At 44.9% G+C, this 18,179-nt stretch overlaps 1 protein-coding gene across 15 annotated transcripts in view; it reads right to left on the reverse strand.

Annotated features, from left to right (window-relative positions):
* The window catches only part of MYT1L (myelin transcription factor 1 like), a 226,461-nt gene that overhangs the window by 122,958 nt on the left and 85,324 nt on the right, over positions 1 to 18,179 (reverse strand). For 10 of the 15 annotated variants that reach the window (XM_009183612.4, XM_017947247.3, XM_009183618.4 and 7 more), the window contains 2 exons: positions 8,010 to 8,987; positions 3,020 to 3,154 (listed from right to left, as the gene is read on the reverse strand). In XM_009183612.4, the coding sequence (XP_009181876.1) occupies positions 3,020 to 3,154; positions 8,010 to 8,987 (1,113 nt within the window). The remainder of the gene's footprint in view (positions 1 to 3,019; positions 3,155 to 8,009; positions 8,988 to 18,179) is intronic. The other 5 variants (XM_017947241.3, XM_017947249.3, XM_017947250.3 and 2 more) reach the window with 1 other exon arrangement.

The raw sequence follows: 18,179 nt of genomic DNA on the forward strand, positions 1-18,179 counted from the left end.
ATTGTACTCTAGCCTGGGTGACAGAGTGAGACTCCGTCTAAAACACACACACACACAAACAAAAAACAAAAACAAAAACAAAAAAACCCTGTGAGCCCCTAGTTCTTCCTCTTGGACCTCGGTGGCACCCCGGGTGTTGCCTTCCTACACGGGGCTTTACTAGAAACACTTTCCTCTCCTGGTTTTCTGTTTCTGACTTTCCTCCACCTGCCGTTTCTGTGCTTCATCTTACCACACATTCATGGCCAAACTTCCCACTTACGGGCCCTCCTTCATTCCCGCCTTATGCCTCCTCCCTAAGCAATTCCATTCTCAGTTTCCACGAATGCTGCTCCAAGGACGGTATCCAGGTAGCCACCTCTGCACCTGACCTCCCCAGGCCTCCAGAGCCACCTCCCCAAACCCTGTGGAATATGATGCAGTTCCTCCAACTCAAGTGGGAAGAATACAAGTCCCAGTTTCTCCACCAAATGTGGCCCTGCTGCTCAGCTCTCTGTACGGATTATCGGCCCTGGCGTCCTTAAGTTCACCAATCCTTGGCTTCCTCTCGGTCTCCCCTCTTCTCTTAGTCCTCACGTGTGCTGTCCTCCACAGCCTGCCCGCCTATCTCCAGATGTTTTGTGAATCTGCCCCAGCATTTTTATTCCTACTACCACTGTCTTCTCCATGCCCTGATCTCTTGTGTGGACTTTTACAACAGCCTTTAGAAAATGCTGTGGGTTCCTCACCTCTCACACAGGACGGCTGGAGCATCACCTCAGGGCAGCCTTGGGGACTCTGGGAGTGCTTCTCCCTCCTGCCTAGACCATGCTGTGGAGTGCCCACTGTGCAGAGCCCCGGCATCATGCAGAGCCCCAGCCTCGTGCCCATGCCCTTCTCTCAGCCGGGCGGGGAGCTCTCTGTGGGCCAGTACGGTATCTCGGGCAATGGCGTGTCCTCGGTGGTCCTGACACAGTGTGCTGCTGGTTTCTTTATGGAATTTAGTTGGACAGAAATGATGATTAGGGGAAACTAGCCCAGAAAAAAAATAAAATAAAATTAAAAGCCTTCTATGGATGGAATTCTCTAATCATTTTAGTAAATGCTTGTGGTGATATGAAGAATTGCACAGGAGCAAAGGCTGAGAAGCCTCCTCTGTATTGTCTGGCGTGCACCTGTGCGGCCCGTGGCAGAGCTGAGGCTCCCTGCCTCCAAGAGCGATCCGGCCCTGGGAGGCACCTGCAGCCGGCGTGATGGGCACCTTGCCAGTCCACACTCCACACTCCCGCTTCATTTAGGCCTGTACTGTGAAAACAGGGAGTCAGAAGAATTTTCCATCCATAAAAACGAGCTGATAATCTACCTTGAAGGTGAATATGTAGGTCTCAAAAACACATAAAGAAACTCTTTCTTCTTAAAACACTAGAGCTTGGTCCTCCTGCCTCACTTTACAGATGAGGAAGATGAGGTATAGAGAGCTGCAAAGTGCTGGATGTCACATCACGTGTTCAAATGGAAACCGGAACACCAAACCCAGGTTTCAGAGGAGACAGAGAGGTTTGGAGGTCAGACAGATACGGATTTACATCTTAGCCTGGAGCTTACTTGAGCAAGTTAGTACCTGCTCAGATTGGTTTAACAACATGTCGCACATCCTCAATTTGCCAGGTATTGGCTAACCTCTGGAAAGAGAGGGTGCCAGAGTCTCTGACTCTCATCCTCCTCATCCGAATGAAAGGGCGGGTGTTGCCCTACAGTGTTGATTGGGGACTAGGTGAACTTGTGTTTGCTGTGTGCGAGTTGCGCCCTGGCACCAAGTGTGTGCTGGGTACATGGAAGCTGTTGTCAAACCATGCTATCTTCCTGCTCATGTAACACACGGGATTGGAGCCACTTGCTCTGATTTGTTTATTTTTACGGCTCTTCAGGCTCGTTCACAAGATGGTTACAAAAAACACAGGTTTGCTATTTTGAGGAGCCATTTGAAAACCTGGAGCCATAATCGCATCTAAAGATCTTTCACTGGAAAACGTTCAGCAAAAACTTCCTAAGTCCCAAATGCTCCTGAGAACGTTTCTTTGTGCTGACAGGTTTTGCTCTCAAGTATCTCAAAGTTACCCGTTTTAATGGGACAGTCCTCAAGAGGGCCTTGAAGTAATTAACTGGTCATCTTGTCATCTCTCAAGCCATGTTATGACATGTTCCCCACTAGAAACTTGTCTTAGACAGTAAGGGAAACTCTTCCCATGCCACAGACTCAAAACCAGAACCTTAAACTCATATGCTAATTCCTGAGAATGTGCCTTTCCCTGAACCATCAATTCCAGCTGCAGTATTTAATTTATTGGCATACTTTACGTGCTGAAAGGATAAACAAAAAAAGATGTATGTCATTTCAATTCTAAAAAAATTTAGCTATATTCATGGATTTATCCCACATGATCAAAACCTAATTAAAAAGAATGCTTAAGATCAAAACCCATCTGATTTCAACCTCCTTCCTTATTGAAGAACCTATAGTGTTGAAATGTCGAGACAACTATGACATGAGACAGACTTTACAGGTGAAATGCAATAAAACTTCAGATCTAAATATGCATTTGGATGATGTACAGAAATCCAGACATTTGGGCAAGAAATGTCTGTCTCAAGGCCTCTCTCCTCTGGGATTCCTGGCAGTTTCATACTGGAAGGGACGTCTTAGAGACCATCAGATTCAATTCTGTAATTATGAGAAAAGATGCCTGGAAGCCACCTGCCAGGGTCCCAGAGCAGGTCAGAGCTGAACTCGGGACTAGAACCCAGGCCTGTGCAGGAGCTCTGTTAGGGGAGGTGGGCTTCATGGTGCACCACTCTCCTGGGGCTGTGCCATTGGCACACCCACGAATCCTGGATCAGCTGCCCATCAAGTTAAGTAGGGGCCTAGTTAAGTCAGGTCGCACCGAGCCGTACGATGGAGATGACGTCAGGTAAGAGGGATGACAGAGACAGAGTCATGGGTGTTTGCACCCCCAAGGGTAGCAGTGAGATGTGGACTTACTTTCTGGAGGGACCCTATCTTTGTGCGGGCATCCGGACAGGCTGCGGTGATGTGGGTACAGCCCAGTTACGTGGCCGGTTCCATCACACCCGGGGGTTGGACACTTGCTCTCTTTCTTTTCTGTTCTTGAGGGATCTAAAAGCGACAACAGGTGCCAAGAGAATAAATGTTTACCAATCAAAGACAAATGTGATTATTTCACAATCTGAAGGAACCTTGCTAAAGAAAGAAATAAAGCAGGTGTCATGGGGACAGGCTGTGACATCAGACTTTTGCTTAGATAGTTCTTTGGTTTTGGGTGACTTTTTTCAACCTCACACAGTATAACCATGAATCATAAAGTATTTTAATTTTTATTCTAAAGAAAAGCCAAGCCTACCCCTCACCTTAACCCTGATTCATTATTTTCCCGTGTGTTACATGATAAGCTGTGTTGCTCAAAGGAATCAACGTAAATCGTGATGAGACAGTGACCTTCTTAGAGAACGAAATTCTGTGCCATCATCATTCAGCAATTTTCCGTGAAATTCAACCAGAGAGTGTCATTCCGTTCAAAACCTCTGTAGCTGAATTTCTTTCTTATTGAGTGCTCTGATCGCATTTACACTAGAAGCTGCAGGATTTTACTGGCATTGAAATTTGCTCTCCGGAGGTCAGGTGACACCGTTTCGTAGCACACCAATTCGGCGCTTTTCTGACAATAAACTGAACTCTCAGAAGGCACTGCAAGCAAATGACCAAAACGGTGGAAAGCCCACCTGACAGAGGTGACGGGTAACCAACATGTTTCAGAAGCCACGGGAGCAGCCTTTTGTTTTGATTTCTTCATCTGTACTTGGAACCAGAGGAAGGCTCGTAGAATGCCGTGCATGCATACACAAAATTAAGAAGTAATGGGTTTCTACAGCCCTGTCGGCTTCTCTGCAAGTACCAGTCAAGGGCAAATTAGGGCAGAGCTTTGGTTAAAAGATAAATTCAATACTAGAGGCCAGAAATGTAATGATACTGCTCACAAAATTATTTCTATATCCGGAATTGACTACAGTTCATAAATATGCAATATAATAACTTCAGAAAATATTTCTAAAGTAAAGCTCAGACCAAACAGTAAATCTAAGTGTGTGAGACACTGTACTTTTAGCCAGTTTTTGAAAACCAGTTGCTCAGATCACCAACGGATAGTGATCATTATTAGTCCAGAAATGCCATAGTTAAATTTTCTTTAGGGATTAGTTCTTTTTGATATTCCATGAATCAGGCCAATCATGATTGCTAGAAAGTACACGTTTTACTTTTGGTTAAGGATTCACTTTATATCAATAAAAAGCTGGATTTAGAATTTTTTGAACTTTTACGGACTTTTCATTCATTCGGGTGAACTTGAAATAGACAAAGGACTAGCAGGAGTAGACAAATGCCATCATGTTCATATAAAAACACTCCCCTTTTCTTTTTTAGCTAACATTGTATTCTGCATAATGTGCCTCTCCTGTGCTGGAAACTCTTAAGTCAGTTCTGGTGTTGAGGGAAATACCGTTAGTACAATCATCAGCTACTTTCCTACCATTATTTCAAGAAGAACTTTGAGAACAAATCTAAAATTACGTGGTTGTGGCTTCAGTTTCTAATTACATTACTGGAACTTCTCTTACACCTGCAAACAAAAGGCTGGCACCTTACTGCCTTTTCAGTAATTTCATCATAACGTTGGTATAAATTACTGCAAATACAAATCACTCCAAATATAAAGTAGTAAGTGCACAGTAACAGTTTCAAAAGAAATACTGACAATCATAAACTAGAGATAAGAGATTTTGAACTAGATGTAAATGGCTAGTGGCCGGTGCAAAAAAGTGTAAGGTGTGTTATCTATTATTCATCCTTAAGTGATCCTATTTTATCACGACACTTATGACTACCTAACAAAATATATGACTTCCCAGATTTCAAAAGTGCTGTGAAATTAAGTAGGGATTTGCATGAAAACATTGTGGCTCCAAAGCATTTCAGGGTTTGGAAGACGACAAGGGTATAGTCTCCTCTCGATGCATGAGGTCCTGGTTGAGGTGGGGTCATGCTATTGGCCTTCACCGTTACCTCCCCTTGGTTTCTTTTCTCTTGCAATCTCAAAAGCAAACATACAAGCAAACACAAAATAACCAAGCAAGCAAAGGAACCAACACTTTAACCCAACACCTTGCAACAACTTATAGGAAAAAAAAAAAAAGGGTGCTGTTTAGCCTGCTCCCTTCACTCTGCTGGAGCAGACGATTGGGTAGAAGACAGAGGAGGTCCATGATCCAGGCCTTTTGCATTAGCTCAAGATTTTGGAAATGTTGCTCGTTGATAATTTAAATCAGTTTGAGAAGGCTGTGTAGAAATGAGAATACAAGTGTTCTCTCCGTATTTAATAAAATAACAGAGTGTCTGAAAATAGAGGCTGTTGACACGCTAGTGGTTGCAGGAATTCTCTGTTGGCTGTGTTGGTGAGATAGTACCACAATTTTTATTTTTATTTTATTTATTTATTTATTTATTTTGAGATGGAGTCTCACTCTGTACCCCAGGCTGGAGTTCAGTGGCATAATTTTGGCTCACTGCAAGCTCCGCCTCCCAGGTTCACGCCATTCTCCTGCCGCAGCCTCCCGAGTAGCTGGGATTATAGGCGCCCGCCACCACGCCCGGCTGATGTTTTGTGTTTTTAGTAGAGATGGGGTTTCACCGTGTTAGCCAGGATGGTCTCGATCTCCTGACCTCGTGATCTGCCCACACTATTTTTTAAGGGAGCCTCTTTGCTCCACTTTGTGAGCCTTGCTTGGCTGTATGTATTTTGTTCTGAATATAACTACAGACATCTTTGAAGGACATTTGGAATAGTGTGGAAGACACTGACAGATACGGAAATGAGCTTTGGTCAAAGAGGAAGGCCTGGAGCAGCTGGGAGAGATGGGAGTCAAGGCCTTCTGCTTGCAGGAAAGTCCAAATCTGCAACCTTTCCTCACTTCAGGGAAAAAGCATGTCTCAGTTTTTACTGTTCATTCCCACCTGACCCCCATTTACACAGAGGAAGCAAGCAGTTTGAATTCCATTTTCTTGCAAACAAAACAAAACAAAACAACAACAAAACAAAGCGAGTCAAAATTTGCATAAAGCCGCTGAATTTAAAGAGACCAAGAAACCAAAGAAGCCACCGCAACATAGAATTTGCAAATCTCAATCAGCCTTCTCCTTTACACAGCATACCCTACATGACTCCATGCCAACACGCCATCCTCAGCTCTAGGATCCGGGATTCTAAAATGTAAGCCTAAAATATATTTGTCCAACTGAGCAATCACATGAAAAGAAGACACTGTTTCTTCCCCCAAAATTAAAATGTTTCCTTCCTGTATGATTCTCAAAAATTCAACTAAAAATTTCTAATAGTTTTAGCCCATCTTGTTAACAATGATAGCACTGTAATTTTAAACATAGATGCTGTGTTCCATAGTCTTTAAAATGCCCAAATCAGGCCTGAAGCCCTGCTGAACTAGAGAATCTACTGATTCTCTTTCCTCTAAAAAACAACCCCTTCTCTACATAACAACACTGCAACGGGCAAAGCTTCACCTTGCGACTGAAATGCTGTCTGTGCCCAGGCACCTGCTGAGAGCTCCTGAGCCTCTGGCTAAGGTACCTCTACAGTTTGCATTTGGCTGTAGTGATGTCCAGCTTGCCGCTTAAGGTAGGTGCACACATTGAGAGGAGAATACACGTCCGTGCCACAGTGGGAAAAAGTGCAGTTTTTCTGATTGTTTGAAGTTTATACAGCAACTGATTTTCAAGTAAATTCCTGAGCCTCACTACTGGGTTCGCAGTGAGGAAACTCAGGATTTGTCATGAATAGAATGTAGTAAAAAACAGAAAAGGATCTTTGGGGTACTAACATAGAAGGATTTAATGAACTGCCAAATTCATGTTTTAAATTGCTTCTTACTGAGTTCTAAAAGAATATTGTGATGGAGATATTCACAAAGTCGAGGTTATGCATGAGGCTGAATTAGAACCTGCCTCATATTGAAAGTGGACACCGTCTTCTTTATAAACATGAAGACGATCATTCAGGTTGGAGATACATATATATACGATCTACTTACATACATATAGTATACATATATATATGTAAAGATAGCCAAATACATTGACATATGCAAACATGTGCCCACATATTTCATAAAAGAAAACTCAGCTCAAACTATCATATTGGATAGTTTTTGAGTGTTTTATAATAAACTAATATTTGAGAAAAGCGCCGTTTAACTGTTTCCACAACGGAATGGAATCAGTGAGGGGGGAATGAATATCCTAAAGAAATTGCTATTGATCTTAGCTGAGGCCACACCATGCCTTGCATAGCAAATGGTTTCCATTACCTTACTATCTTAAGATAATTAATGTGTAGTCACTGCCCTTATCTTACGTTATTGGTCATTCGGTTACTGTTCAATTTCTATCAGGGGTGTTTTCTATGAGGGCAGTTTCATCAATAACTGTCACCTGATGATAATTTTATAAATCATGATGCCACCTACCCAATCCAATTTATAAAATATGTGCTTTATCTCGGATTGACTAATTGTTACATAAACCCTTGCCACTCAACATAGATTGTGGTTCATTTATAACAGCACAGGCTTACCCTAATATTTTCTATCACGTGATGTGTCTGTGCTTTAACCCTGTCTTCCCAGGAATGCATTTCCCACTGAAATATCCTACTGTTCATCTGCTCTAATAATATGACGTTGAGCTGCTTTATGTATTTCTCAGACAAATATTTTATTTGCTTGTCAGAAACGTAATCACAAAATATCCTTCTGGAATCAACTCTAAGAATGTGCAGTAGAGACATAATTCAGTGTGAGTCATACTTTAACTGGAGACTACCACCAACATCCTTTACCCTAGCTCATGTTTTCATGAGGCAACTTACGTTAGGTAGAAATATTACCTTTACCATAGTATGGCTTTTTGACATGGCTGTCACTGGATTTAGGCTTTCTGTCCTCCCCGGGAAGTTGTCTCGGAGACTGGTCCTCGTATGACCTCATATTGTCCCTCCTCCCGGCTTCCATGGCCATCTTCTCCCTCATGGCCTTTGCTCTTTCCGTTTCTAAAGCAATGGCTTTCTCCAGCAGGGTCAGGTTCCCCTTGGTCATGTCGAACACCTCTTCAGACCTGTCCGAATTCACGGAGGTGGTATCGTCGTCCCGCTCGTGACACCCGTCCTCCTTCGCACAGCTGGCAAACACTCTCGACCGAGGGCTCAACTGCTCCTCCAGCCGCATGAGGTTCAGCATGTCCGAGTAGTTTCTGTCCGGCGTCCTTCCTGGGAAGTCCTCTTCTGGCCGGACGTGCTGACGGATGTTCACGTTCTGCTGCGGGTTCCTCTCCTGCGGGTTGGTCTCGCTGAGCTTCCTGGCCAGGTCGAAGCACTGATTCCTCAGACACTCCAGACTGCTCAGACACACCTCCTCATCGCTCTCCTCCACCATCTTTTCCATGAGTCCATTGTTCATGGGCTTCCCCAACATGACGTAATTCATATTTCTGCTATCTTGCTGCGACATGCTGTCTGCATAACTTCTGTCATTCATGTTATCTGAGAGCACAACACCGTGTCCTTGGGCTAATAATTTAAGGGAGTCCACTGTTTCTCTCACAACGTCACTGTCTAAGTCTAAACTCAACTCACTTTTCCGACCCAGGTTTTCGTTTTTGTCACTATCGTCTTCCAGACTATTGGAGGTATTGCTGTTCATTTCGGATTCAGTCCTGGCCCGGTAGGCTGCGTCCTCGGCGATTTTGCCGAGGTTTAACAACGACTTGGCCACCAGTTCATCGTAATTGTCATATTCGTCATTATTGTTATCATCTTTTTCTGTGTCTTGCATTATTCGAGTATTGTGACAATTCATTTGATGGTCTTCTGCAAAGAAAATAAAAAAGACAAAAAAGAAAAGAAAAGGAAAAAGTGGCTAGAACTGGAAGCTTAGTTGCAACAGCATGGATAGCACGTTACCTGCAAGTCAAACCGTCTATCATCTCATAGAACCGTAAGTCCCATTTGCGGCTGGGTTGAAAAAGTTGACATAAAGGAAACGGATGTTGCTAAAAAGCAGAAGGCCATTTAAAATACTTGTTGTGAATTATTAATTTCTTTAATGGATCTTAAGATAAACCAGTCAGTGTGGCAAACATGATTTTAAAATATTAATTCTGTATTTTTCATACATTTTAAGAATGACTTATTTTCTCCATTGGCTTGCTTTATCTACAGCCTCGCCAGATGTGTATTAACTGTGCTCCTCACATTACTAGGCTTTCTAAGAGTTCATGAACTTTACTTGTTGCCAATTCTGAAGCAGATGTTTGCAGCAATTGCTTTTAAATGGTCTATTTTCACAGTGGCGTGTAGGCAACACAGAGGACAGCCTCAGGTTCCTGAGAAGTCAGGCAGGGGTGCCGGCTGCATTGGGAGCTCAGAATCATAAGCACACGTTGGGGCTGAATTAAGAGTTCTTTTGAATCCAATACCTTCCAGACAATTTATCATGATACACAGTGAAGCAATAGAAATTCCATAGTAAAAGTTTAGAAAGTAAACCTGATTCCTCTGACTGTGTCTCCACAGGTTTGAAAGTGAGAGAGAGAGAAAGCGTGCAGCAGCCAAAGGCCTGTAAAAGGCGGGGTTGAGGTGAGTTGGTACAACCACTGCACAGTGTTTGACCACACAGGCAGAGCTGGCACATTCCTCCATCTCACAACCTCAGGAAAAGCTCGGTGAGCGGGTATAATGTGTGAGTAAGTGTCATGCTTCATCTCAAAAAAGTATTTGGAAAAACTCTTTAAAAAAGACCATGTTAAAAATTACATAAAACCCTTATGTTTTATCTCAAACGTATTCTGTTTCACACTCAAAGAGTATCTGGGATTTGCCCCTCTAATCACCATGCTAGGTCACTGCTCCTATGTACATTGCAAAATATGAGTAATAATCAAAGGGTTCCTAAATGCAGCTGTACCCTTAGATTAGATGTGGTTAACCGCATGCCATTTTCCCATCTGTTCTTCGGTTTTGTGATAAAACATCCAGAGTAAGAAGAATGCCTAAAGTTTATTAATGATTTAAAGAAATGAAGTATATTGACCTCTGCAAAATACCAGTTCACTAAAAGCTGAGATGGGGGGCTCTGGTGCTTTCTCTACGGGTTTTATGCAGAAAAGGCTTTTGTTAGTGAAAAAAGACTTGGAGTTCAATATGTGAATAACAGAAAACAGTATCTTTGTTATCCCTGCTGAAGGAACAAATATTTAAGATCTGACACACCTTTCTAAACTTCAGCAAATCAAATTTACCTTTTATTGGACACAGAGAATCACTAATTGTGTGAAACAAATATTGCCCTTCTTCTGGATAATTCCTATAAATCATCTTCTTTATTATAAGGATAAAAGTATTCCCCAAGAGCAGCAAAAAGAGAGAAAATCAAACTAGTGAAAGTAATCAGAAACACTGTGGGAGTATTAATCTCCAACGTACCCCTTGCTATAGCCTAGTGTTTAAGCTTTTAGGACTTGAAGTCGATCCTGTTTTAATGAATATTTGGAAATATAAAGTCATATTCTCCTCTCAATTTATGCACTTTGTTATATTCATGGGCTGTGATTAGAGATGTTTCCCCAGAATAACAAGCTGAGTTACCCTGCACAATAGCTACGTTTTAACAGCCAGAATCACTGTGTCTATGAAGACCCAGCCATGAGAGGAAAGCTAAGCTATGATTTGAAAACAAAAAAGCACGGGCCACATGTTGGAGCATTTTGAAAGTTGAGTCAAAGAAGATACCACAGTCAAGCAAGACACTATTTTCATGATGATCTCCTACGTTTCCTTTATGGAACTCATTGTGTGGTCCTGAAGAATTTGGAAAAGAAGCAAGACCTTGAAAGTGGTGAACAAGAAAGGAAACAGCCTGTCTAATCCTCTTTGCTGCTTCTAAAGCCACAGAAAGCCTACAGGTGGAACGGGTCCTGGTTCGCATCTTATGAACTTCCTCACCTTCCTACAAATGTGTTATGTACAAGACTGGTCATTCTCCACATTCCAAATCTCGGGATTAGCGTCAATTTGTTTCCCTCGACATTCTCCCTTCAGCAGCACATAGTTAAGAAGCACATCTCACCTTTTTGATAATCAGACACTTATCTGTTTCTCCACTCAATTCATAAGTTACCTTCCCCCAACAAAATTAAAACAAATATGGACAAGCCTCTTCACGCAGGGTCTTAGCCGTGCTGATGTGTGAAGCTGAGAGCAGCCGAGGAGAAAGTCCCTGAACTGTCTGGAGGCCAGCAGAATGCAGACCACCTCCAATGCATCTCCAGCTTTATACTCTAATCACAAAGCACACTGAGGGCACGGTCCGTCCTCATACCAGACTGATACGGAGTTAGAAGTTCTACAGCCTGGTGCTCATCATGACTTGTGTGATGCTGAGGACCCAAGTCTCCAGGCCTTAATCTGCTCAGTGGGGATCGCAAAACTTCCTGGCCCTTCGTCAGATCTCCTACAAGAACCATGCCACAGGATATGCCTCCTAAAGACCGCAGTTTGCTCTCTTACCATTGGCCCCAGAGCCGACTCCTGGGGAGAGCAGCCCGTTGGTAGAAGAAATCTGGAAAAGGCAGTGGAAAGCGTATTGGCATCTGAGCACAGAGCCTGTCGTGTGCTTCCCCCCTTCTTCCCCGCTTCTTCATCCTCCTGCTCAGTGTCATCTGAGCCTCTCCCAACAGCAGCAAATGTGGGGATGGCAGGTGAAGATGGCATGGGCAGCCTCAAAGCCTGGCAGGTGAATGGAACTTCTCAAGCTACCGGTCTTTAACTCTTTTAAAACATATGTGAAATGAAGTCAACTCCTAATTATGTGGGCTCGTGGAGGGGAACAGCCAGTCAATCATCAACAGGCAAGCTCTGAATCCCTGCTGGGCATCAGCCTCATCTGGAATTCAAAGTCGTTCACAATGAGCTTTTGGGATTCCCTCCCTGGTTGTGCACACTCCCTTTCAGGTATGCTTTTCTGAGGCTAATAATGAAATCAGTCACATGATGGGATGGGCTATGGGAACTAGATCAGAATTTTCTGTGCCAATCTGGGGTTGAAAACGTGATGCAAATAATCCACAAAATGAACATTCCAACCTCAAAAATCAGGAGGCCATTTTACTAGGTTTTTTTTTTTTTTTTTTTTTGAGATGGAGTCTCACTCTGTCATGCAGGCTAGAGTGCAGTGGTGTGATCTGAACTCACTGCCACCTTTGCCTCCCGGGTTCAAGCAATTCTCATGCTTCAGCCTGCTGAGTAGCTGAGATTACAGGTGCACACCACCATGTAGAGAGAAGGTTTCGCCATGTTGGCCAGGCTGGTCTTGAACTTCTGACCTCAAGTGATCCTCCCGCCTCGGCCTTCCAAAGTGCTGTGATTATAGGCATGAGCCACTGCTACCGGCCTCCATTTTACTAGTTTCTATGTAGTGACTATTGCTCTATCAAATAGGGAGAATGTATGTGTGATAAAAGAGCCCTTTATCAGGAAATTATTTTAAAGGACAAGTTTATGTTCTAAGTAAAAGCACATATTTAGATGGAGATTTAAAGAGAAGAGCAAAGCATTCTCAGCTCCCTTTTTTGTGGTTTTGTATTTTAAATCTGTCATTCAGCAAAGCCGCACAGCAACGGACTCTGAGCAGGAGCCTCCCGTCAGCGAGGGCCAGCCCGGGGCTGCCCACACAGAGTTACCGCACTGGTTTGGAAATCAGAGAAGAGCTGGCCCAACTCTTCCAGGTGAAAAAGCTGAGCCCAGAAAACAGAAGCCATTCAGTGGCTGATCTCATGGGCCCGTCTACCTTCCTATCAGCCAATTATTCTACAAACCCAACTTGTGTTGTGTTACACGTGAGACCTCAACTCCCCTGGGAGCGAGCTGTATGAAACGTTTTAGGGCTGAATTTTCTCTCTTTTGAGTCAGGTTGTTATAAACAATTTATGCTCCATAGTTACAATTAGAAAATGAAAACATCTTCGTAAACAAAAGAAATGTGGTTGCTGCAGGCCATGTATCCTCCACGGTCCTCACTAAGGTCTGGTAGAGTTAGAACTCTGGATTATAATTTTATATACACGCCTTGGCTTCTTAGTGGTCCGTCCCTAAGATACACAACTTTGGATTCCTTCAGCCTCTAGTCCTGATTGAACTACTGTTCTTTCTGGTCACTGACACAGGCCCCAGGCAAGCAAACGTACAACGGAATAGAAAACACAGAAGAAGCTGCAGGTGGGGACTGTACTCCAAAGCGAAAATCACCCTAGACTTCCCCGGGTCGGAGAAGACCTGGTCTGCAGTGAGTTTCAAATAATGAAGAACCATTACTTTCCATGGCATTACAGAGGTGGTGTTTTGTTACATAAATAAATCAATATCAAAATATTATCTTGACTTGTAAATACTGAAATATGACAATGTATTCATTCTAATGAAAAGATGATGGTGTTTTAATAGAAATCGCAATGATAAGGGAAAAAAGTCACATAAACCATCTATATATTTCTGTTTGTTTGAGACAGGGTCTGGGTCTGTTGCCCAGGCTGGAGTGCAGTGGCACAATCACAGCTCACTGCAGCCTCATTCCCCCTGGCTCAAGTGGCCCTCCTGCCTCAGCTTTTGAGTAGCTGGGACTACAGTCATGCCTCACCATGCCTGGCTAAATTTTGTATTTTTTTGTAGAGACAGAGTTTCACTGTGTTGCCCAGGCTGGTCTCAAAGCGATCTGCCTGCCTGGGCCTCCCAAAGTGCTAGAATTACAGGTGTGAGCCACTGCACCTGGCCATAAATGTTTCATATACCACATCCTTCGGTGTAGAGGACATGAAGTTAGTGAGTACAGAATAGTCTGACTCACCTGAGTCTGGTTCCCTTGACGACCCCATGAGAGAGGCACTGGGGCACCCACTTCTCCCTCTGAAGGTGACAATACAGAACCACAGAGGCTGACAGTTTACGCCATCGCTCACTGTGAAACGGCAGAGCTGGAGCCACTGAGTTCTGGGTGCAGCACAGCCCTGAACGTTCTACAACGCTGCCTCCACTTCCAGAGCAAGCACTGCACAGTTCTCGCCCCACGGCCTCCCAGGAGGCACGTTCTACATCAGCCAGACATGCAGCGCTTCAACAGCAGCGAGGAACGCGGCTCCCTTCTGTCTCGCCATTCAGAATGTTTTTGTTCCTATTTTTGCATTTATCTCCTGACTTTTTTTCTCCTTGCAATACTCCGCATTGATTTATGGACTGAAGGCTTGGCTGTGTCACCAGCCACTCAGAGCTGTGCTGGAACTGCCAGCTTAGTGAACCTGCCAGTCACCAGGGTCCTGATTAGTGGAGTTTGGGTCCATTCTGATGTGGAAAAGAAATTAGAAAATTAGGACAATCCGGGACTCCGGACTGATATTCAAGAAGGCGCTGGGTTTGCCACTCCAGGTGCCTGGGAAGCCCGAGGGATCTGCTTGGGTAGGAGGGCGGGAGACAGTTGAGAGCCAGGATAAGGATGTGGAAGGAGGGAACTGGGGGTGCAGGACAGGCTCAGACCCCCTGACTCTTGTGTGGGCAGGGGCCCGTGTTTACTGGAGCCCACTTACTGCCCTGGCCAGGACCAGGCGGAGCAGCATGAGTTCATTTTCTTCTCGCTTCAGATGCCCCAGGCACACGTTGAGACACTGCAGCTGAGACACTGTGGTCTCTTTCCTTTCATGAGATGGGAGAAGTCACCTTCCAAGCCCGGGTGGCCTTCAGGCGGGTACCACTCCTAGGTGCGGTGCCAACCTCAGAGTCCCTCAGCTGCCCGCCACGCAGGACGTGGCCTGGCTCCGGGAACAGCTATTCTCACTGCCAACATGAGATCCCTGCACCCTCCTCTGTCTCCCTCACCCTCTACTGCCAGTGACAGAGCCCTGCAGTTCCACTCAGGTGAAAGGGGGACCTGGAGGGTGACGTGGCACTGACAGTGGGATGCACGTGTCTTCCCCGCCAGGCCACACCATCCCTGGCTCTGCTCTAGACGTCACCATCATGCTTTCCTACTACATCTAACTCAGGAGTGCTGCTGTGTGTCTTATTTCCAGTAGCATGGGACATTTTCAGAATGCTCTGTCTGTATGCACAGTTCAAACAGTGATTTCTGAGTTAACAGAGGTTAAAATTCTCCCAGCAGAGGCTTGCTCTCACTACTCTTATTCATCTTGAGTACAGATTAACACAGACATTTTTTTCCAGTGCCGGCCATTGCTGTTTTCCTTGAATTTTAGTACTAGATAGAATTATAGAGATCGTGCATTCAAAATTTAATATGTGAAGAAACTTAGGTCCAGGGAGTCGAAATCACCTGCTTGCCATTCACATGCCCTCCACAGAATTGCCACCTTGGTTTTCCTGCATGTCGAGCCTTTCCTCTACCTTTCAAATCCGGTACATATTCAGAGGGTCACAAAGCAGTGTCATCTCAAAGATAATTTTCTGAGACATAGGAAGATCCATGTTTAGCAGGCATTCATCTGCTTCAGGTTGGAAAGACAGATCTCAGCCTCAGGTCCTGCACGCTCCCTCAGCTGGAGAGACAAGGAGGCCCGCCCGAAGGCAGCTCCACTCAAGAAGAACCCTTCCTTAGACCCCTAATTTGAGTAAGCGCTCAGGAGGGACACAGAGCAGCAGCTGGGGATGGAACGGAGGGACTGAGTTTTGCACTAAGTGCTACATGACACGTTCCAGATCTCTTCCTAAATACCTGTCACCTGATTGGAGAGCCTACTTCTGGGCGCCCCGATTCTTTCACTGAACTGCTGGAGTGGCCTGTCCTCTCAGAGCAGAGCAGCACACCTGCCTCTCAAGGCACCCCGTGGTCCCTGTGGGGCCCTCTCTTCTCTGATAACTCATTTGCCTCTTTTGCTCAATAGATGCAGACACAATCTGATTCTACCTTGATCTCCTTTTTTCTTTCTCTTCTAAACCACAGGGTGTTTTCCTACCATAACCATCTCCCTGCAATCACAAAGTTTCAAGTGCTGGTGACGTACCCACATCAGATCCTCCGTGATGGCAATACGCCTCACCCACGTCCTGCGGGCAGAAGCGTCGGGGCTGCTGGGCACAGGGGGGGCTCAGCGCCGGGCTGCTGGGAGCTGTTGAGTATAGGTGAGGAGGTATCTGAATTTTGCTTTCAGATACTGATAAAATACTCAAAGTTGCTCTTAAGAGTTGTTTAAAATGAATGCTGTCTGGAATATGATTTCCCTATTGCTTATAAAAATATTTAGGATTGATCGGCATGTTTTTAAACTTTTAGGCTCGAGGGTCCGTGTGCAGGTTTGTTTTATAGGTAAACTCGTGTTGCAGGGGTTTGCTGTACACATTAGTTTTCACCCAGGTCACAAGTACAATTCCCCAGGATTTTTTTTTTAAACAAGGAAAAGTAGAAATACTACATCTTAGTCACCATCTTCCTGCACCGCATACACTCACTAGAGTGGCCGGAGGACCTGTGGTTTATGTGCTGCACTTCGCCACTGTTTTTTCTCACTTTTGGAGATTGTGCAGGTCCATGGTCCTGTCTGCACATACCCCGCATGTGGGAAATGGCGTGTCATGGCCTCGGGTCCTGCTGAGACAGTGTCTCACCACTCACCCCTTAGAGAGGAGAAGGGCGGGGCCAGCCTGGGGGGAATCTTGCCTCCCAGCTTGGGCCTTCCCTCTGCTCCTCATCTGCCGTGGCAGACGAAGAAGCAGACACACCTGGAGAGGTTGGTACCAGTGCCCAGTGCCGGGCGGGATGCCTCGCACGTACTTCGAATACCTCACAGAGCCGCGCGGGCACTTCCTCCACCCTCAGCGACGCCCACGTCTGCTGGGCCCTGCAGGGTCTGTGCGGTGGCTTCTTTGTTCTCTTCGGTGCTAATTACTGGGGAGCTGGTTTTGGTGCATTATATGCAAATTACCCAAAATACACTCCCAGCCATTTTGCATGTGTTGTTCTCTCTATGGTTATTTCTGGGCCTCCGTCTCGTTACCATAAATGTCTGCGTGTCGAGCAGCTCGACCTACTTATCCACCAATGGAAAGGATTCTCTGGACTGAGGTTTGTTTCCCTGTGCCTTTGCATCGGCTGCTGTCTTTTGCTTTCTGTCTCTGTACATCAATCTACTCTCTGCAGCACGGGCAATGCCTTCCTCAACTCCAGGAAAGGAGCGTGTATCACCTCACTCCTGTCCACGCCCTCATTGCAGGGCTCAGGGACCCCAGGAAGGCGCCTGTCTGCCCTTCACGCATACGTGAGGATGCCCCACTAAGTCACGTATTTCTAAAGTCATCTTGGTTCCTGTCACTGCCCGAAAGCCTTCTTGACGACTGAAAGGAAGCATGCAGGCCAGACACTGCCCACACTCCCACAGCCATTGACGGGGTAAGGTGATAGCAGCCCTAGAGAGGCACTGACTCAGATTTTGGAAGATCCCACATAGCTGATTAAGCTGCAACAACACATCTCTTAGAAGAATGATCCTACGCAGGAAATTGAGGCATGGAGGAAAATATCTATTTAAGATAGGAGGCATTTATGAAATTTCATGAGCCATGTGTTTACCTGGGTGAGATATTGAGGTGCTTAGATACTCTCACCAAACTGAAAACGGCAAAATCTTTGGAGAGGACGATGTAGCACAACCCTTTTATCAGATCCAAGAGAAATGTAATTATCACAATTTTGCACAAGCAAGTTCTGCTGGGCATGGCAGTGGGGGGAGAAGGAGGGAACTAACAGAATAATAGCTATTCATTTAGCAGCTGTTTATTGTCACACTTAGAGATGAACAATGAACCAAAGAGACAGCATCCTTGTAGTCATGGCTGTTCCACTGCAGTTGGTGAAAGAGATTAAAATAGAGAGTAAATAAATACTATGATGTCAGATAGTGACGTATGTTCCACGAAAAATGCAGCAAAATCAAAAGACAATGGACAGTACGTGGGATGGGGGGTCCGGCAAGTCCTCATTGAGAAGGTGCCACTTGAGCAGAGATC

Source organism: Papio anubis, chromosome 14, assembly GCF_008728515.1.
Source record: "Papio anubis isolate 15944 chromosome 14, Panubis1.0, whole genome shotgun sequence".
Classification (NCBI taxonomy): domain Eukaryota; kingdom Metazoa; phylum Chordata; class Mammalia; order Primates; family Cercopithecidae; genus Papio; species Papio anubis.